The sequence below is a fragment of the Protomyctophum bolini genome (assembly GCF_963924005.1).
Source record: "Protomyctophum bolini genome assembly, chromosome: 6".
NCBI lineage: Eukaryota > Metazoa > Chordata > Actinopteri > Myctophiformes > Myctophidae > Protomyctophum > Protomyctophum bolini.
In genome coordinates this window covers 41,564,885-41,586,971 of record NC_137867.1, presented here as the reverse complement: position 1 = coordinate 41,586,971, position 22,087 = coordinate 41,564,885, and the positions used below count along the sequence as shown (strand labels likewise).

The 22,087-nt window shown below is 42.4% G+C and overlaps 1 protein-coding gene across 8 annotated transcripts in view; it reads right to left on the bottom strand.

Annotated features, from left to right (window-relative positions):
* Positions 1-3,328: 3,328 nt before the first annotated feature.
* The window catches only part of specc1la (sperm antigen with calponin homology and coiled-coil domains 1-like a), a 40,611-nt gene continuing 21,852 nt past the window's right edge, over positions 3,329-22,087 (bottom strand). For 4 of the 8 annotated variants that reach the window (XM_080766798.1, XM_080766799.1, XM_080766803.1 and 1 more), the window contains 10 exons: positions 21,558-21,733; positions 20,509-20,693; positions 19,939-20,081; positions 19,342-19,432; positions 17,830-17,919; positions 14,300-14,477; positions 13,659-13,761; positions 8,965-9,081; positions 8,799-8,858; positions 3,329-7,545 (listed from right to left, as the gene is read on the bottom strand). In XM_080766798.1, coding sequence (XP_080622924.1) covers positions 7,456-7,545; positions 8,799-8,858; positions 8,965-9,081; positions 13,659-13,761; positions 14,300-14,477; positions 17,830-17,919; positions 19,342-19,432; positions 19,939-20,081; positions 20,509-20,693; positions 21,558-21,733 — 1,233 coding nt within the window. In that variant the 3' untranslated portion in view covers positions 3,329-7,455. The remainder of the gene's footprint in view (positions 7,546-8,798; positions 8,859-8,964; positions 9,082-13,658; positions 13,762-14,299; positions 14,478-17,829; positions 17,920-19,341; positions 19,433-19,938; positions 20,082-20,508; positions 20,694-21,557; positions 21,734-22,087) is intronic. The other 4 variants (XM_080766800.1, XM_080766801.1, XM_080766802.1 and 1 more) reach the window with 2 other exon arrangements.

Below are 22,087 nucleotides of genomic sequence, written 5' to 3'. Positions count from 1 at the left end.
CCTAAGGTTGTACATTTTAGCCCGATTATCCCGTGAGCATTCTGAATATGTCATATGATAAGAGAAGGAGATTGCTCAAGATAACATTATGCTGTTCTGAGTGTTGTTGTTAGTGCAAATAACAATCACATAGTACAGTCGCCAAATTATTTTGGGGGGGTCCCCAGATTTAAAAAAAAAGAAAAAAGAAACGTTGAACCCAAACGAGCTAGGAAAAATATCTGATATCTCCATAATAATTTTGATTTGGTTAGGTTATGTTTACATGTGTATTTGAGTTGTAGTCCTGTTAGGTTATGTTTACATGTGTATTTGAGTTGTAGTCCTGTTAGGTTATGTTTACATTTGTATTTGAGTTGTAGTTCTGTTAGGTTATGTTTACATGTGTATTTGAGTTGTAGTCCTGTTAGGTTATGTTTACATGTGTATTGTGGCACAGCTTCAATTAGTCATCAGTCTCGCCTTGATCCCGCCTCTTGCTGCCGCTGATTGGTCCGAAATCTGCTGGTTCGGGGTACATCCTCTCTGCCCAAGAGAGTCCAGATGGAGGCAGGAGGAGGAACTCACTACTGCCACAATCTGGCGGAGTCAGGTTATTTCCGAGGCTTTCTAATGACACAACCCGCCTTTGGGTTGGTGATTAGCAAAAACGTTATTTTTATTTACGCTAAAGAGGAGAGGCTGGTCTGCAGTCATGCGAGCGGCGGAAGTTGAGAGTAACATAGCTCTAAATGAAACACATTAGAGCTAGGTGTGACCTCATCTCGGAGCTACAGAATGAGCGTAGTGCTGAGGGAACATACTGGGGCTAGGACAGACCCAACCAGCCACACACATAGCTGTCTATACTATAATAGGAGTGGTTGCACCACCACCAATGTTTGTGTTCAAACATTGAGTAAGGGTAAAGGGACCTGTCCTGGATATTTGATAGGAGGCAGACTGGCCCAACAGGTTGAGTCAAACATCAGCCTTGAAGCAAGCTAGGCTGAATAAATTGTGTTCTGTTGTCATAGAAACACCATCAATGATATGATAACATTGTTGTAAATAATATTGTTTCACAGTGGTTGATTTCACTTCACAATAGACTACTCAACAGCGGACCCTGGTGGTTAAGACTTGAAGTTACAAACCAGGATGTGTGCATCAAATTCTAGACACTATAGTAGGCTATACAGTAACGTATTTCATTATTTCAAAATTCTTCCTTGAAATAAAAACGTCTGGATTTCCGAGGCTATAGACACTACTAGACAGTTGTTGGTTGAACTTGAAAATGAAATCACAGAAAACATCCGTCTGCCCCAGAAGTTGTATTTGATGTTGGATCATCACGGTACCTCATAAAAGAAATCACACCCATGTGAACTTTGTGAAGTAATTTGAGGGGCGCTATTATCGTATCACACAATGTTTGTTTACACAAACACTCAAAGATGGCCATTCAAGACACTTTAAATATGCACTGTATACGAATACTGGACCTGTAGAGCAGGGGTTCTCAACCCGTGGGTCGCGACCCCAGCTGAATGGCTGGACATTCGGAATTAAGAGTTTACATAGTAAGTGGTACATGCATACATTTTCCATATCCGTTTCCAGTATTTATTATATATTTTCTCTATTATTAAGGTTGTTTTGGTGGTGGGGAGGGGCGCGGGGGGTCGCGAGACATAGCCAAAGTATTGCCGGGGGTCCCCAGCCCAAAAGGTTGAAAACCCCTGCTGTATAGTGACCCAACCAACCAATATGCTTGAGACCACAATAAAGCAGCTTGAATGTCAACCAGATTAATGTCCTCTCTCTATAAATCGATCTGTATAAAAGTTCCAAAAGTAGGCTATCTCTAATTTATTTTGTGCAGACACTGATCAGTGGTTATAGCTGGCTTCATCAAATCATAGGCTACATTTAAGTTAAGAATACTTTATGAAGAGATCGATGAGTGAGGTATTATGATGACGTTCAGGATAGAAACATACCTTGTCGTGTGGGAGTGAGTCATCATCAGACGGAAGTTAAACAATAATAATAAAATCAGTTCTTCGTACATAAACATACCCGGTACAGAAATAATGTTTAAAGTACGGAAAACGTCTGAAATGAATCCAGTATCGGAAGAAAAATTGTCAAGCAGATGAAATGACAATATTTCTTCCTTCCTTCTTCCCCAATAAAGTTCCCCCTGTTATCGGTAAATAGCCTACATAACACGTGGACGTGACAGTGTGACTGACATCATCTCCGTCCTAATGGGAAAAGTAGGTACATTTTCTCAATAAATAAATATGCCTCCTGCAGTCCATCTCGAGGTCAACAAGAACAAGTCTACACTGTTGCAACAGTAGTACCAGTACCACGGATGCTGCTTTCTTCCTTTTTCTAGTTAAACTCACTTCCTCATTTCCGATACGCACCTGTCTAAATACTTCCTTAATGTTAACGAAGTACACACCCACAACACCAGAGGGAGTGCAAAAAACCATGTACAACCCAGATTCGGCACAAACAAGGGACTAAATAATTTCCGCTCCTATGCCACCAAAATGTGGAACGCCCTACCATTGCTACCAACAGTCATTAAGACATGTGAATCCCTTGACTCCTTCAAAACCGCTCTCAAAGGGCACCTACGGACGGCTGCAATTCGAAACTGGCCCCCGTAAAATCTGAATCCCCCCCCTTTTCCCCTCACTGTATTTCATTTCCCTTTATGATGACTTCCTTTTCTGTTCTTTGGCTATAGGCTATAGAAGTGTCTATTTGTACGTCTCTAAATGTTTTGATGAATTGAACATGGTGGACCCACTTGTAAACAAGTGTAATGCTTAATTGGGTCGTCCACTCACAGTTAAGTCTTTTTGAGTTTGTGCTTGAAATGTACTGTAATTCTGCAAATAAATATTTCAATCAATCAATATCCTCTATTCACTCACAGGTTTTATGCTCTTATAGAATGTGTAGAAGACTATAGATATAGAAACTATAAAGTCAGGCGGAGGAAGTGAAACGATAGCCTACCGGTATAGGCTTTAATTTGAAACACGCATGATCTTCATTAATACAAAATGACTCAAATTAAATTATTAGCCAGATAATCACACTTTCAGCTAGAAAATGTTACTCGTTTCTAACAACCTGCAGCTTAAAAAAAAGAAAATAATGCCTTTACCTAGGTATGTGTTGCAACCTGTTATAGCGCCACCATGAGGCGACAGTTCTTCCTCCTTGGCCTTCCGAGTGTCAGTGCTCCAGCCCAGCAGCGGTAACCTATACATTGGCTATTCAGACAGACTCACAGGTCAGTCCGTCACAAAACAAACAATTCTCGATTCAATGTTTATTTATTACTACTGCCAAGAAAATAAAGCAATATAAATACAGACAGCATTTTTACACTTGTTGATTATCATAATGGTGTGCACTTAATAGCTTAGTCCTTTACACACACACGCACACACTCACACACAGCTAATCATCCATCCAATTTCTTTTGTTTATGCAAAGGACTTCCTTCAGCACTTCATGTGGTGGTGACAATGATTTCGTCACAGAAAAATATCCACGCTTAAGACAATCTTTTTAGCAAACCAACTATGGCATGGATTGCGTAAAGTTGTGGATGACCAGGCCACACATGTAACATAAAATATAAGGAATTAGGTTCAAATGAACTCTTGGCGCACTTTCAAGTAAACAAAAAACAACAAACGTGAAGTAGTGGACCCCCCCCTCCAAAAAAAAATATTTTTTCACATTTTCCCATGTTGTACAAAGCAGACTGTGCACAGGGCATGGGTACATGGCAGCTCAGGACAGGCCCAGGTTAATGAAATAAAAAATAAACGTGACAGGTCTCTGTGTCAAGATGGAATGTGCTTCTGGCTTTGCCAGCCCAACCGTCTGTTCTCTTCACACAGCCACAGCGGCCGGCAGGCTGGGATTCAGTGCTCATCAAATCTCTCGTTTATCAATAAACTCTAGAATGTTGCAAGGAATACCAGGGACCACTGGACCGGACATTATAGCATCAGGTCAGACCTACAGTCTATGGGTCAGACATAGGCTACTTGGGTTCATTCATAACAAGTGAATGCAGCGTTTAAGTATCAACACTTGCGACTATCAACCCATTAAGCCTCCCCCTCACACCCTCTGCATTTTTACTTGACAAAATTCAATTAAATACAAATATATTGAACAAAAGGGTCTTGATCTTCCTGACCAAATGGCACATTTTGTTCCAGTGAAGGGACCGCTAATCGATTGTGTGCTGACAGTTGTGCTTCTAATTTCGTGGCTTAAAGTTTAAGGAAGGCTATTTCCGTTTCAGAATTTCCGACCAGCTGTCTAGAATAATGTCAGTGCAGCTGTATCGTTACAATTTTCCATTCGCTGGAACAAAGAACACTAATTTAATTGCAAATGGTGTCCACTGATCTTTGGTCAAAGTGTGCCTACAATGAGAAGAATCCAGCTGGGCACACACTAAACTGTGAATGTGCTTCTAAAATCTAAGCGGAATAGTGTAAGCTTTCAGTTTCCATCATGTGATGGTGGCAGCTTTATTTTACGCTTTCTTCTGCATCTGTGGCAGACATTAAAGGGATACGTGAGCAATTTACATTTCAGCTTGTTAATTCCTCTTGGTTCTTTGTAGGAAATGTACGCCTCCTGTAAGCAGAAGCTAGCTGTGCCAACCTGTGGTTATAATGAGTAAAATTCAAAAAGTGGGGACATGTGTGCCTACACTGCCTAGTGAGGGAACATGAACCGCACAGAGAAATGTCAGGTTATGCTTTTGTGAGAACTTAAACAAGACGTTAAGGCAGGAAATGTTCGAGGGCAGGAAATGAGTGAGGCAAACAAACAGCTTATGTCAGTGCAGTTATGAAGTCATACAATTCAGAGACGTAAAAATAAAAAAATAAAAATGACCTCACTACGATTGGAAAACCATGCAAATAAATACATTGAAATTAGTAAGCAGAGGCCCAATGCAGCTGTCCATCAGCATTGTGGTAATGCTGCAGACTCAAATTACACAATTAAACTAATGAGCTATATACTGTAGTGCTGCTATCGCCATAACCCTATAGTGATGCTAAGAATTACGAAAATGTCAAATATAGCATTTTGTAACACAGAAAATTTTACTATATTTCTACTGCACAGTGAATTCTCCAGTCACTTGTGCATTTATTACAGTTTACTGTAGTGTACAATATATATCTTAATGTTGTGCAAAATGTAACTATGGTATTCTGTGACATCTGATGTTTTTAAGTGAAGCAGTCGCACTGATCCAGATCACTGTTTATGGTCGGACTACATTTCTCCTTTTCCATCCTGTGCTGAAAAAAAAAGGAATACCTGATCTAGTGAAAGAAAAATCCCAGTTTGGAAGCACAATGTGGTCCACACTCTGAACTAACCCGACGCCTCTGTTTCTATGTGCCCCGTGAATGCAAATCTTTTTAACATTAAGTGCAGGTTGGTAAATGCCGGCCTACACAAAACGCTCAGTTGTAGTAGCTGCAAGAAGAGTTCCTAACCATTACAGTACCAACGCAGCAAACAAATGTACAGTATGGTCACCTCTTACTAATCCGTTCTTGGGGGGGGGGGGGGAAATCAGCAAAACCTTTTTAAATAACGTGTTAGTGCTATTTAACATAACATTTAGTGTTGAAGATCCCACTTCTGTCAGACACTCGGTCATGGCCAGAGGGAGGAAGAGTGACCAACCATGTGGACGGTCAACTCAAGAGTCTGTTCCTCAGTCAGAATTATTACACCCAATAGAAGGCTCTAATACATATTTGGCAACTCCAGAGATATTCTTCAGTCTCACACAAACGGTAGTGAAAAGACACTATTTTGTCAGCAGATTTGGCCCATAGAAAGCGCGCCCCCCCCCCCCCCGTCTCCTGTAACATCATTCACACAGGCACTTTATCCATTAGATCAGATGCTTCTGGATCAAGATAAGGTCAGGAAGACTAGGAGCAAAACCAAAAAGAAGAAAAGTCCGTCTGAATTCCATTCCGAGGGAAATCCGTTGTTGCCACCGCTGAAGGAGAATTCTGACAAAATTGATGCGAGTTATGCACAGGCAAAAAAAAATGTTTTGCCAAATGACAACCCCAAAACGAAACTTAAAAGTTCTTCTCTTATGACGTACTATAGACAGGGAAGAAAAAAGAAAAAAAAAAGTGTAGAAGGCACTGAGTCTTCAACGTTACTTCCTCTATGTAGAATCTACATCAGTGTTGTTTTTGGCAGCACATTTCTGTTTTAGTTTTAGTCATAGTCTCTTGAAACGTTTCCATTTAGTTTTAGTCACATTTTAGTCACCTGGAATGTTTTAGTGTTTAGTCGACTTAATATCATAAGATTTTTGTCGATCTGCAGTTCATTTAGTCGACTAAAATGCATTTTGGTGGGCCTTGATGCCGTCATAATGGCTGATTTTACACTTGCTGAAAATAGAAAGCTCACAACTTGTGAGCTTGTAGATTTGCGATTTTCAGCATGCAACCAAGTGTAAAATGACTTATACTGGATCTCTTCTCCACTAGTCCCTTCCTAACATTTTAGTCTAGTTTTTATTTGTTGACAAAATCAACAGTAGCCTATATTTCGTCATAGTTTCAGTCGACGAAAACAACACTGCTCTACATAGAGGAAGTGACGTTGAAGACAGTGTGGTGAGTTATTAGCATCTAGACCTTAGCTTGGATTACGCTACAGCAACAAAGTGTCGTGCGATTGCGTCTCTTCACAAAAATAAAAAATATTGTCAACCGCAACATTAAAAAAATAAAAATAATAAAACAAAAAGCTATTTTTGTCAAGGAACACTATGACACCAGAACATGAAACTAGGCTTTACAGCTACCAAACAGGGCCCATGAAAAGTACGATACATACATACAGTACACCCCCTATACTGCACGAGAGGGATGGAGTAGCTTTGTGTTTCCAGTGAACAACTGGCCTGATTAGGGTTAACTGGACACTCGAGCCTGAAGTTAGACTTTGTTGCGCATCGCGGTCGGTCACGCTCGGAAAGCAGCTGATCTGCACGCTCACAACACATGGTGCTACGAAGAGCTGTGAACTTGTAGATCTGCTGTTGTTGGTGCTCAACAACTGGCGTGCAACTAAGCATAAGTCAGGCTTGAGATAAGTAACTTCCAACCCTTTTCCCCCCCAGAGCCAAAGCGCCTGACATGACATGTATTCGGGGGTGGTGTTCGGAGTGTGAGGTATAACAGTTGAATGTGGAGGATTTTAAGGCCTATTCATACTCCAGTATCTCCTCATCACCTAAAAAACTGGAGTGTGAATAGGCCTTCATAGAGTTTGGTTTGGATGGGCAAGAAAGCTCAGAAAGCTTGACCGAAGATTGTAGTGAAGGGAGTGGAGCAGTGACTGGGCGTCGTGATGTCAGGTCTCAAAGTACTTGTAGATGGCCGTGACGTAGGTCATGACGCTCTGCCAGTCCGGCCTCTCCGTGTGCACCATCTCATTGATGTCCTGCATTGGAAGACGACGACACATAGTATTAGTAGTGGCATTCATTAACACATTCCATCACAGCCCTTTATACTAGCATGTCTGAGCTCTGAGAGATCATTTTTACTGAGATTCTGAAGTTGATTATCTTTGAGCCCATGAAGCTTTCAGAAGGTTCCCCTTCCATGATCATCATCATCCATCACCATTCCATCATCTTAGGAGGGGGGGGGGGGGGGGGGCAATCCCCCTCTAGGAGGGATTGTCCCCCTCTTTGGCACAGGTGGATACAATAGCTATTCACGAGATTATCTCGTTTTGGCTCAAATTGGGTTCATATAGAAATACTGTGTGTAAGTGTTAAACTTATTCTTGAATGCATTTAACAATCTTCTTCAGCGCAACACCTGACATGAAATGGCACAACAAGAAAGCATAATGTTGTATGTCGTTGTTGTACTGTATATTGTCGGGACGGCAGTGACTCAGGGGTAGAGAAGGGAACCGCGGGGTTCCCAGTTAGATTGTAGAAATGAATACCAGCGCTCACGTTGTACCCTGGGAGGATTCTTATTCTTATTATTTTCAAGTTCCCAGTTTGATCCCTGTGGGCTCTCCCCAGAGTTAGTGTCGAAGTGTCCTTGAGCAAGACTCTGAAACCCTAATCGCTCCCGATGAGCAGGTTGGTGCCTTGCAAGGTTTCCTCTGCCATGGGTGTGTGAATGTGTGTCTGAATGGGTGAATGCATTACATGTAAAGTCTATGTAAAAATGTCCCAGCTGTGTTTTTCTCCCGCTGCTGCGGGAGAAAAACACAGCTGAAATATTTGTTTTGATTGGGTGTTCTTTGCGCTGGATTAAGGAATGGCTAGAAGCCGTTTCAACCAATCAGATTGCTTCCTCAAAACGACCCGTTGTATAAACGGGCATACGTGTTGATTGCCTGCATGTGTGCAGAACACATGCACGTAAACATCCACAATCCCCCACCTACATGTCCTGTCACTTATTTCCAAATATAATGACAAGTTGACAATATAGGCTATAAACAGGCTTGTGATGACAACATAGAATTAAAAATGTCTTTTCTTCTATTGTTAATCACATGAACCCCAACATCACTATTCTGGGCATTCCGCGAACATGAGCAGATATTAAGTGAAACTAACAGACCTACAAGCTCACAAGGCGCCATGTTGTGAGCTTGCAGTTTTCGCGATTTGACGTGCAACGAAGTACTGTATACAGTAGGCTATCAATGGTTCAGTGGCTTACCAAAGTAGACTTGATCCCCACACTTTCTGCAGCTTGGAATGCTAAGGTAAAGTTTCGCCTCTGAGGAGCCAAAAGAGAAAAACACAAAGTCACACATTAATACTGGTCTTCTTGGGCATAACCCAATAAAAGAGACTTAATTGCCCATGGGTCATATTGTCCTTGCCTTCTCTTGGCTGGTGAGCTCCTGGTAAGGGATGTGTGCAGGCAGGTAGGTGTGAAGAACAGCACAGAATGCCAGCCCATCGTTCCAGCTGCTGCTGAAGTTAGTGATATCAATATTCTGAAACAGAGAGGAACACTATATCTTTATATTATATATCTGAAGTTAGTGATATCAATATTCTGGGGCGGCGGTGGCTCAGGGGTAGAGTGGCTGGATGGTAACCGCAAGGTTTCCATGTTCGAACCCGGGCTCCCCCAGAGTTAAGTGCCTTGCAGAGTCGAACGTAATCGACACAAGAATACATATGCAATGGAGGGTGAGAGAAATTTCTCCCCTTGCGTCACGTCAGTTACGTGATCTGATCCCGAGCCTACACAACCATATTGCTATGCGTTGCGTACCTTGCGTCGAGGACACCCTGCCCACCTGGAGGCAGCAGAGAACAAGAAGGCTTTTCCTCCTCGACCGGTCTTGAAAGAGGACAACACTTCCGCCGGCACATTGAGTTGTAAACGTAAACACGATCGGCATGGATTATGGATATATCAGATTGAAAGTTAAACAGGACAACATGACATCAGCGTTCGAAGCACTGCTTTGCAAACTCGTCGGTGATTATCAGGCCTGGACTGACGTTATGTCCAGTGGGCAATGGGCCGCCCAAAGAATGGGCCGCCCCATTGCTTTAATATGTTTTTGGGCCAAATGTTAGCCAATTACATACATTTTTGGGGGTCCTTGACATGATAGTTTGAGAACCACTGATATAGAAAACTGTGAAAACTGTCAGGATTTAGAAGACCTCAGGTCTAAATGGGTTAAAGGGGAATACCACTAATTTTCAACATTTTACCATGTCATTAATATACCTCGGAGTTGTGTGGAAATAATAAAAAAGCCCCCTCCCCCATTCTGTGTTGTCTAGAACTGGAGGTCTGAAAGAAATCAGTAACATCATGAAGTACATCTCTGTGATGTCACTTTATTATTATTCCCCTTTAACCCATTTTGACCTGAGGAGGATTCTAAAAAGAATGTCTTCTAAATCCTGACAGTTTTCAGAAAAACTATGTTTCTATGTCAGTATTTCTTGTACATTTTCATGTCAAGGACTCCAAAAATTATATGTAATTGGCCCTCATCTGAAAATATGTTGTTCCGGGACCTTCCAGAAGCACAGATTTGAGTTAAAAATGTTCGTTCTGAAAGCTATTTTTCAATGGCTAAAAGTATAACATAATGCTTAAAACACCAAAAGGGGTTCCCAACTTCCCGCCCAAAATGGGTTAATAGGTGCTTAGAAATGATCATGTCTCTTCTGTATAATAAACACAAGGTACGTTTGTTATATTCAATTCAGGGCAATCCAGTCAGGCCAGGACTGCTGATTGCTGTTAAATGTTGCACACTTCCTGGAAAGCATTCTAGACACATGGGGGGGGACTATGGTAACCTTTCCTTCTATGTAATCAAAAGAAGTAACCCTTACTAAAAGGTATAAGTAAGTGTACTGTAAACATGCAGGTTGGTGTGTCATTTAGGTCAAACACAACCACATGACTGGGACGGCATCATCATAATGTACAGTATTGTTCCCTCTTCAAACACGGTTTGGAAAAATGGCTTTGGGGTTATGATGTCCTAAAAATAATAATAATCAAGATCAGTCTTCATGACAACATTTACTGTCGTGCGACTTGGGATTGTGGAACGTAGCTAAAAGTATAACGTATAAAGTATAATGGGTTAAAAAACAGAATGTCCCGTTTAAAGTTTTCAAATGTATACGAATAATTTGAAAATAGCTGATGCGACGCATTGTGAGCTTGTAGATCGGGCTATTTTCAAATGGCCGAAATGTATATATGCACTGAAGTGATAACTGTACATTTTGTAATAATAATAATAATAAAAAATCATCAAAATCTACAAAGTAATTAGTAACTAAAGTTGTCGAATAATTGTCTTGGAGTAAACAGAACCACCATAGAGAAGAGAACAGTGAGACACAAAGCCCTGGAAAACGTTGTTCAATATATTCAACAGAAAGGCTCTTCTCTCCATCGTGACGACGTTCTCCATGATTTCATTGATTTCAGAGGCCAGAGAACAGTTTGTGAACAATGTTGGTCATTTGGCAGATCCAGAGTAGAGACTGACACGGGAGTGGATTTCCACTCCTGTCCTGTCCCACTCCCACAGAAAAAATCCTGTCCTGTCCCAATCCTGGACCAGGGTAAAAATAAAAATCCTGTCCTGTCCCACTCCTGTAGAATGACTCCTGATCCCATCCCGCTCCCACTCGAGATGACTCCCACTCCCATCCCGCTCCTGTTTTTTTTTTTTTTTTTTTTAATACTGCATTGTGCCGATTATAGACTACTCCAATAATAAGATGAACCCCATTTTTCAAGACTAATTAGAGAAAAAAGTACTTTGAAATTCAATTAGTCTAGTCCCCGTCCCCGATATTAAACAAAATAAATAGTCTTATATTCAGCACAATATGGTAAGTTGGATGGCGTTCTTATTTTTTTAAAGAGTATCGTTTCATGCCATTAAACAATGTGGCACCAGGAACAGTTAACGTGGTAAATGTAATGGTATATTATATATATACCATACGGCATATAATGCCTTAATCCAGTTTAAACAACAATCTTCAAAGGCCCCAACACATAATACCTTATACATAACATACCTTGCTATGGTGGAATGTATGTCAGTTAAAAAACAAAACATTGGTCAGTCACACCACGCCTATGGTAACAGTACCTTAGTTGAATAAACCCAAACATGGTATTTAATGTTTTATTTTATTATTTAAGACATTGTTTCCTTCTCTCAGTCCCTGTCGCAGGGTAAACAAAACGTCATATAGCACATGGCTAATTGTACCGTGCCAGGGAGGAGGAGGAGGCGGAGCGGCTGTAACTTTCTCCAGGCCAATAATGGATTTAATCATTCCAAATAGGTCTCCATTCATTGCTACGGTCGACATGCTCGTCTCACTGTCACTCGCTATTGCTGCGCTGTGCAGAAGAGCCATTGAAGTTGAAGTGAATTGCGACATTGAGGGGGGCAGAAAACTGAGCGCTCGAGCACTGTTCATGCAGCCTGGAGTGGGACTAGCTGGAGTTTGATAGTTGAGATTGTAGAGCTTGTAGATCTGTCTGTTTTTGCAGCTCCGGTGTCAGGGTAACAATAAGAAATTATAGGCAGAGATGAAGTGAAGTTGAACAGCCAAGCAGCAGCAAGCTACGCTACGCTAAGCTAACATCACCACCACCATGGCTGGTGTTGTGTTAGCTTAGCAGCTAAGCCTTAGCTTCTTGCAATGCTATAGCGTTCTCGCTGCGGTCTCACGGTGCAGGCACTGTGGGCTGCTGCTTGGAGAGGAGAGGCTACAGGCGGCTCAGCGGCTGCTATGACCAAATTGATTGTGTGCAACATGACAACTGTTTTAAAGTATTGTACAGTGACAACTATTGAAACTTTATTGTAAACAAACACTGCGGTCCACCCAGCTCCACCCCCCTGGCTACAGCAGGCAGCCAGCAGTGAGCCTGAGCACCGCGGCGAGCGTTGTTTCCTTCCTGAAAATGATCATTATGATTCTAGATAGATGGCATTCCCGTTCCTGCACGCTCCCGTTGATTTTCATTCCCGTCCCGTCCCGATCACGGGATTAATAAAAAAATTAATCCCATCCCACAGGATTCCCGCGGGAATCACGTGACCCACGGGAATCCCGACAAAATGTCACTCTCTAATCCAGAGAGAGACGGTACACAGGGCCAAGGACAGGGTAACCCGGTTAAGTGGCTGAGTAATTGAGTGCTAAGGAAACAAGCATGTGCTACAATGAATTGTAGCACATGCTTTTAGCAGCGGGGCCAACATCTGGAGGGGGGGGGCTTGAGGAATGAAACCGGTGTCTTCCAGTTGGGAGCGTGGTCTGGTCGGTCAACACATACCACGGTAATCCTCCCGCTGCTGGAAATGAAAGCCTTGAGAACACTTCTCAACCTGGCGTTCCTTAGTTTTGTCCCATGTCCGTTAAGAGCTTTTCTTAAAAAAGGACATTAAAAAATATGTCAAAATGAACTACATTCTAGGCAATTGTGGTCAAATCTAAAGATCTAAGATGTGTGCATGTGTGCCTTCACGTCGAGCAGAGACAGAATGCGCCTACCTCAGGGGTTTTCAACAGGTGGTCCGTGGACCACTGGTGGTCCCTGGAAGTATTGCATGTGGTCCCTGACCATTCATTTAGTAACGTATAGGATTTGTTGATTTAAAAAAATGTCCTTCCACTAGAGAAACAGCGAACTGAATGACCCGGTGACCTATGATGACCGTCCATGTAGTCATTTACAGACAAATTGGAGGTCAAGAAATTCAACAGGAAAAGGGAGTTAGAATCTCAAGAGGGGGAAGTGCAGCGGATTGTCTGGTTGAGTTATTATTAGGAAATTATTAGTAGTCAATGGACCATTGGTTGAGAAACAGTTGAATGGGATGCATAGCAAGTGTTATAAAAAGCATTAATCTTAGCCCATATCCCCAGATTCCCCACCCAATGCAACAGCGGTCCCCATGTTGATTCTAAGTCAGGGTGGCGGTCCCCGGTTCACAATCAGTTGAAAACCCCTGGTCTACCTGATAAGCCTCCTGATAAACCCCTGGCCTACCTGATAACCCTCCGTCTTCTTCTGACACCACTTCAGCAGGGCGTTTCTCTTGGATCCTCCATACTCCCTGGCTAGAGCGGCAAGAGGGTCCTTCCTCTCCTCTCTGCAACAAAGCATAATTTGCAAATGCAATAATATTTAGAGAAACGTGCAACGGTATCGTAACATTCCATTCCTAAACACAGAGCTAACGGCTGGTGGTCTGGTCGGTTGCAGTGTTGATTTCATCGACTAAAACGACAATTTTTTTCCACTGACGAAAACTAAATGGAAAGTAAATGAAAACTAAGACTAAATATACTGACAATTTCGTCAACAAATAAAAACTAGACTAAAATATTAGGAAGGGACTAGTGGACAAGAGTGCATAAGTCATTTTACGATTTTGCGATGCGTTGTGGGCTTGTAGATCATCTATTTTCAGCAAGTGAAAGTCGTTACAACAGCATCAAGGCCCGCCCAAAATGCCTTTTGTTCGACTAAATCATCAGTAGATTTAGTCGACTAAAATCTTATATTTAGTTGACTAAAACTAAATATCATAAGTAACATTCCAGGTGACTAAAATGTGACTAAAATTAAAACTATTCAAGAGACTACGACAAAAAAAAAATTTGCTACACTGGTGGGTTTGGTTTTACCTGAGGCGGCTGCGTGTGGTGGGGGTGACGGAGGCGGTGGGGGAGGAGGAGGAGGAGGCCATGGACGGAGGGAGAGAGGACAGCTGGGAGGAGGCCATTAAGGAGGAGGAGGAGGACGAGGCCCCCTCGGACGCCGACATGTCCCTCTTTATCATCTCCTCGCTGCTCCTGCGAGACACTGTGGCGAGATGCAGGACACGAGTACAGCACGTTATGGTGAGCCCATTACACATTTAAGTCGAGGGATTCATTGCCACGCAATTAACCCCATTTAGAACTGACACCAGATTCTACAAAATGTCTTCTATTTTAAAATATATATTTTTTATCCCACGATTTTGTAACCCATTTTTCACCCCTGTGTCAATCATCTAATGTGATCCTGGGCTCTACACACCCTCCACCAACCTAGTCCCTATATATGGGAGACAAGGGGAGAGCAACGGACTTGAACTCATCATGCCTGAGTGTCCAAGTTGCTCCTTTACACCTGACAGGGGGGAGTTTCCCTGGTTGGACGTAGCTCGTGGAAGGAACACGTTATTCCAACCAGTTCCTTTCCCCTCCCATCAGGCGCCCCGGCTGGCCTGGGGGAGGCAAAATGTCTTCTAAATCAGGACAGTTTTCTGGAGAAAAAACCCCCCTATGATTCTAATAATTATGTTCAGTGGTGCTCAATACAGAATTTTCTGTATTTGGCCACGGACCCTCATCGGGAAAATATGTTGTTCCAGGGACCCTCCCAGAAGAGCTTGAAGATATATAGTATAACATAATGCTTAAAACACCAAAAGGGGTTCCCGTACTGAATGGGTTAACGATTAAAATTGTGGGGTTTTTTTTGCATTGAACATTGGGAACATTACAATTTGTATTTCCATTTGCCGTTTAGGCTTCGTAATCACACATTGCACAGGGCAGATATTTAAAAAAATATATATACACCCCCCCCCCAAAATAAAATTTAGAAAACGCAACAGCTTGTAAATCTAATATTTCTGCTATTTTTTGAAATATTTATGGACATTTGGAAAAAGGATCGACGATTATGCACAAAACGAACTGCTATTATCATCATCATCATCATCATCATACTATAATTATGTCTGAATGTCTGTCTGTGTGTCACTGTGACTGCCGTAGCTCCTCACTGCCTGCACCAATCACTCCCACTTTCCACACATGGCATTGGCCATAATAATATGGAGGTCTTAACGAAGCCCCTTTTTCCAATTTAACAACCAACTTATAAATTAATAATGAATTAAAAATGTGAAAACGCACCCAGGGCGCAGTACCCCATGCGGGGGATATCTCACAACGGGTAAGGGCTAGTCTCAAATAATTAGCGATTAGGCGATGATGTAACAATCGTGACGTGCCTAGCTGTGAATACTCCCATCATAACACATTGCTCCCATCGCACTGAACAGGCCAAAGAAAGGAATCACATCCCTGACCAAGTAACAGAGAATCACAAAGATGAACACATTAAGACCCGAGTACTCGATTCGAAATCAGTGGTTCCCAAACTTCTTCATGTCAAGGCAACCACCAAATATACACTAATCATCCAGCGGACCCCCCATTAATTTTTTTTTAATATATATATATATATATATATATATGCCAGGAGCAGTCAGGGACCCCCATAAGAGAAGATCTTTACGGCTCTAGCAGTAATTCTCAACCAGTTTAATTTCAAGGAACCCCAATTTGACATATTAGTCTACGAACCCCCATTTAATGGCATTTCTATCTCTGGGACCCCACTGTATATTGTAAAATCAAAGTTAATTTAACTCTGAGAGTGTACAAACTATCATTTAGCTGGGGACCCCCTGGAACTCCCTCATGGACCCCTGGGCGTCCCGCCGCTCCCCGGACCCCACTTTAGGAACCACTGTTCTAAATCCTAAAACTGTTTTCTGAAGAACAAATTAAAAAAAAAAGTTTCTCTCAGTGGTTCTCAAACCTTTTCATGTCAAGGCCTAGGTGCCTGGCCGAGCGGTCCAGGCACCTGCCTGACAAGTGTGTCGCGAGTTCAAGTCCCGAACCAGACGACCGTTGCTGCGTGTGTCTCCCCCCCCCCAATCTCTCTCACAATCTTGTCAAACTACTGTAATCTATCAATAACGGCAAAAAGGACTCCCAAAATAAAATGTATTCGGCCGCCGACCCCCATCTATAATATGTTGTGTGTCCGTCCCCCCGTCCCCCCCACTGTGAAAGAATATAATATATTCAAAGATATTCACACATTTTCACGATTTTTCTAAAATAGCACATCTACAAGCTATTCTTTAACAGCTAAAGTTTTAAATAATGGTTAAAGTGGTTAATAGCTATGAGGTGACACAGATGTGTTCCAGGCCAAACAAAAAAAGAAACAAAAAAGAATTACATCCCTGTGACGAAGTAACAATGACTCACAAAGATTTAAGATCCTTCACTAGTAAGTATAAACTGACGTGGGGGGAAGCAGTGATGTACTCCAGGGCTAGCGTAGTTCCCATGCTTGGAAAACGTACACTCACTTAATAAAAAGCATTGTCGTCAGTGAAACCAGATCGCAGCGCCGTTGTCGTCATTTCAGACCAGGCAGGAGCCAAGTAGTACATTAACCCATTCTGACCTGAGATCAGATTCTTACGAGGTTTCCACTAGGACACGCACTGGTCTGATTAACCCATTCTGACCTGAGATCAGATTTTAAAAAATGTCAGTCGTTCTTCGATTTTTCAAAAAATAGCAGACCTACAAGCTCGTAGCGCGCCACTCGGTGGCGCGCTATGAGCTTGTAGATCTGCTGTTTTTCAATAGCTTAAAGCATAACATAATGCTAACACCAAAATGGGTTCCCGTTCAGAATGGGTTAAGGGAAATTGTGTTTCTTTTTTTTTAAACCTGGGCCTTATTTTTAGATAATTTAGACCACAAATGAAGTGTAAATATTGCGTGTAAATATTATTGTTATTTGTCAATTCGGTCTACATTCGGTCACCTCAGCCAAGGGGCAGGCCGGTATTCATACTACTGTGTGTGTGTGTGTGTGTGTGTGTGCCCCGATGACCTTACAGGCGTATGCAAATGCTCAATTTATGTAACCTAGATAGCGTTTCACGTAGACTTATAGCATTTTATGTAGACATAGCACTATATAGTATGCATAGTTTCATTATATAGATATTCCACTGTTACGTTCTTACTAGCTTACGTATGATTCATGATAACTACTTGTTTATGTATAATTATGACTTGTTTATGTATAATTATGATGTATTGCCATGCTTTTTGTTCTTGCTTAATGTAAATCGCTCTGGATTAAGAGCGTCTGCTAAATTGTGTGTGGGGAGGGGTGTGGTGGGGGAGACCAACAGACCAATAAAATAAGTTTTATATAAATAAAACACTTTAAAGTGTTATGAAAAGGGGGGTCTCTGGTCCAGTGTGTGTGTGTGTGTGTAACTAGGAAACATAAGGGAGATCATTTGGACTGCTCCATTAGCTCATGAACGGTTGTGGCTGACCTGATATTGCCTTGGCAGCGTCCATGCTGGTGACCCTCTGGAGCGCAGAGGAGGGCCGGCTGACCGAGGTTCCCCTGAGAAGGTGCTCGGCTGTGGACACGACCACAGGAGATTTACTGTATTGTCACACACTGCCTGGACGCTTCTGTGTTATGTTTCTCTGTTATGTTTCTACGAGTGTGTCTGTGAGACTATCCATCAGAAACTGGGGGTGGGTGGGGAGGCAGGAAAAGGCACATTCCAGGGCCTCCACCCCGGGGGAATATAACAAGGAATGAAGCAAGACGGACCGGACCCTCCGCACGAGAAAACAATAAATCGGGAGAAAAATAAACGAAACGCTGGAGTGGCTATGGCCGGCTGAGCACGTTCGCATCAGGAACCCCCCCCCCCCCCCCCCAACTCATTAATGGTGAGAACGAACAAAAGCAGGGGGATCCGACATGGTGGTTCAATATTTGCTTACTCCCCCCCCCCTACCCCAACTCATCTAGCATTTTAATGAAGTGACACACCCCTTATGACTATGAGGTCAACGCTCAGTGGACACACACACACACACACACAACCCCTACGCTATGTCTCCAAGTTGCGTGGGGCCGTCCCACTCCCCTGATTCTCTCTTAGATTTATGGAGACGAGAGAGGGGAGAGCGGGAGGACGAGGAAAGACATGCTGCTCTCTTGTTTGAATGTGATTCCAGCCCAGTGTGCTGCTGGGAGGTTACACTGAGCTCATCAGTGGTTCCCAAACTGTTTTTTCATGTCAAGGACCCCCTTTATCAGCCACCTTAGTTTTCTGAAATACCCATGTTTCTATGTCAATGGTTCTCATACTATTTCATGGACCCTCAACAAATGTTATGTAATTTGCCGCTGACCCCCATCTGAAAATATGTTGTTCCAGGGACCCCCAGAAGCAAGCATACGAGTTAAAAACATTTGCTGTGAAAGAATATATACTCAAAAGATTTGCTCACAATCTACAAGCTCGTAGCGCGGCACTCGGTGCCGTGCTACGAGCTTGTAGAGCTGCAATTTTTCAACAGCTACAGGTCTAAATGGGTCAAGACTCTCTGGGGGAAACATGTAACCAACTACCCAGCCGTTGGGACTCATTCAGCTAAAATACAAAGGCAGCATGGACGACCATCTCCTTAAAAAAGAAAAAAACGTCCCACACTTACACACATTTATAAAAACGAAGAAAAAGGAGAGGAGACAGGAGGCTGTCCCATTCCCAAATATACAATACAACTATACAAAAAGTTATTATACATAAATATCTTTATATAATAATATTTTGCTTTTTAACTGCTTTTATTTTCTTCATCTGTACTTTGTGTGCACTCATTTCCCAATACAGAATGCGTATTTTTACGTTCGACAGCCTTGTTCAACTTATGTAATAAGTGTTATTTAATAAATAGTCAAAGATTTTAAAGTTTTACATTATTTATAAATTGATAAATTTTTCAGGTTTTCAAGTGCATTCCTTTGATGTGTGTCTTACCTGGCATGGTTATGTCTGTGTAGCTCGGCCTCTTGTCACCCAGAGAGGAGAGAGGCTTGGCTGATGACATGGAGCCACTTATGGAGTGTCTCTGAAAATAGGCCACAAAAAAAGTTCTTTAACTTCTCTCTGTCAAAAATCTGTCAATGGAAATCATTCATGACCAGAGAAGAATACAAAACAGATCTATAAAAAAACACATGTGGAAATTCTATGGTAATAAAACTAATAAGCACAGTAATATCGTTTTGGGTTCCTCGTCAATTACAATTGACAGCGAGAATAATAAAAAAGGGAAAAAAAAGGAAAACAAAGTGTGGTCACAGGAAATTAAAAGCAAACTTTGAGGTGCTTCAAGGTGCTGTGAGCATGGATACTACTTCTAAAACGTATCCAATGCGTGTTTGTGTGCCCAGCGTGTATAAATATATATATTTTACGGTGTATCTATCTAACCATTTGTCTAGTTTATTTGTTGACGAAATTGTCAATATATTTAGTTTTAGTCATCATAGCTTAGTTTTCATTTAGTTTCCATCTAGTTTTCCTCAGTGATAAAAGGTAGTCGACGAACATTCTTCGGAAAACAACACTGACCTGTATGGGTGAGACGGCGGCTGCAGGCGGGGTCTTCAGAGGACTGGGGCTGAGGGGGGTCCGTGGTAGCGTGGCTGCCGGGACCGTTGGGAGTGGGACTGCTGGGACAGAGGCGCCGTTGGAGCCTGGGCCTGTTTGGTCGACTGGTGTTACATATTTGTGTAATATTAAACATACCGTGTATATACGTTTTGAATATATATATTATTTAACAAAAGCAATGCATAGCCAACTATTTTTCCAGGACCACCTTTGTCAGACTTCCGATTGGTCCCTGACTGACTAACCAGCAGGCTCTTTCTGACATGTTCCGCCCTGGTTCCGCCTTGTTTATGTTGAATTTGCTAAAACATCATTTTTGGGAACAACTAAAAACAAACAGTCACCATGCTGCACCTGTGATGTTCCTTTTTACTGACACCACGTTTAAAATAAGAATTGAACACACAGAATATCAACACGAAGCAACTGAAAAACAGGTTATTTCAATGGTAGTGGATGGAGAGTTAAGGATTTTTGTCCAACCACGAAACAGCAACCAATGGGTGTGAAGAGGTAGGTAGGTCATACATTCACACTGTGGGGGGGGGTCCTTGGAGGCACTGTCGAAGCTCTTGATGAGTGTTTTGACGGTGGGAGAGGGCTCCGACGAGGTGGAGGAGCGTCTGCTGAGCCCCATGCCTTGTCTGAGGGCGGCCAGGTCCCTCTCCACTGCGTTCATGTAGTTGTACACCCTGCCTCGCTCCTCCTCTTGCCTGGCGGGGAACACAACAAAAAACATTCAGATGGTTACGGTTTTGTTTTCCCCACTTACCGTAGGGTTTAGGGTTAGCGTTATACAGGTTTCTGGTTTAAGGATAGTTTTGTACTATACAATTGTATGTATGAGTACAGAACAAAGAATGTTTGTTTTTGCCATCTTTGTTGAAGAGTCTGAGCAATTATGTTTTAGTTTATTTTATGCCAGTGTTAATTTTTTGTTGGCTAAGACAAGATAGTTTAAGTAGCCCAGGCAGGCCTAAAGTTCAATGGATTGTTCAAAGACTGAGCTTAAATCAGAATTTGCTACTAAAAGTAACACTAAGACTAAGTTGCTAAAATAAGACAAGCGAGGACACCAATTGTGCTGGGTTGGGTTGCGACCCCGAAAATAGCTGATCTACAAGCTCTCAACGTGACGCGTTGTAGATCTGCTATTTCTTCCGCTATTTTTGTCCAAAAATGCTGCCATTCGTTAAAAAAAAAACAGCTTTATACCGTGTATAACAGTGGTTCCCAAAGTGGGGATTCACTTTTGCCAGTGAATTGTGGTAGGCCTATGTGCGATATGTGAGCTTACCATAATCACAGTAACGCTTAATCATATTCCATCATTCAATGGCCTTTGGATAGAAATGAAAGTGCCGCACAAGGCGAGGCACAACCGAGTGTCTGTGACTGTGACCAGCTGATGGTCGTTGACGCTTAATTGACAGGCAATTATGTTTCTGCACTGTCAAATAGGTCTACATCTACTCGAAGACAGCATCTTAAATAAATGTGTTGTGACTTTGATTGAAAAGTTTGAATACAAATAGTTGAAATTGATAAATTGACATTGAATTGTGTGAATGTCTTACTTGCGGTTCTTGACCTCGTCCAGTTCCTTGCTGAGCTTTTCGTTCTTCTCCTGTGCTTCCACCAGCCGGCGCCGCAGGTCCCCGATCTCCTCCTGAGCTTCCGATTTGATGTCGTTAGCGATGACCACGGCCGTCTGCAGATCGGCCTGGAACTGACGCCACTCTAGAGACTCCTCCTGCACACACACACGCACAATCAGGTGACGATCCTAGACCGGGTTGCGCAACCTCGCTTCCGTCCGCATACCATTATACGGGCTGACTAAAAAGCTGAATAACTCGAAATCTACGGAGCTCTCCGTGGTTTGGATAAATCACGCGATGTTCGAAGGTCTTTGCTGATTATCCGGTGGTCTAGATGGAAACATTGGTGCTTTCTAGAGCAATGATGGCTATATTTTAGCTCGCTAGCGTTGACGCTATTTATTTAGCATTATTGTCAGTTTTATTTGCCGACAGCAATATTGATGATGTGTGGCCAATCGGTGCATCCCTAATTTCACCCTATTTGGGGTGCATACGTTGGTTAG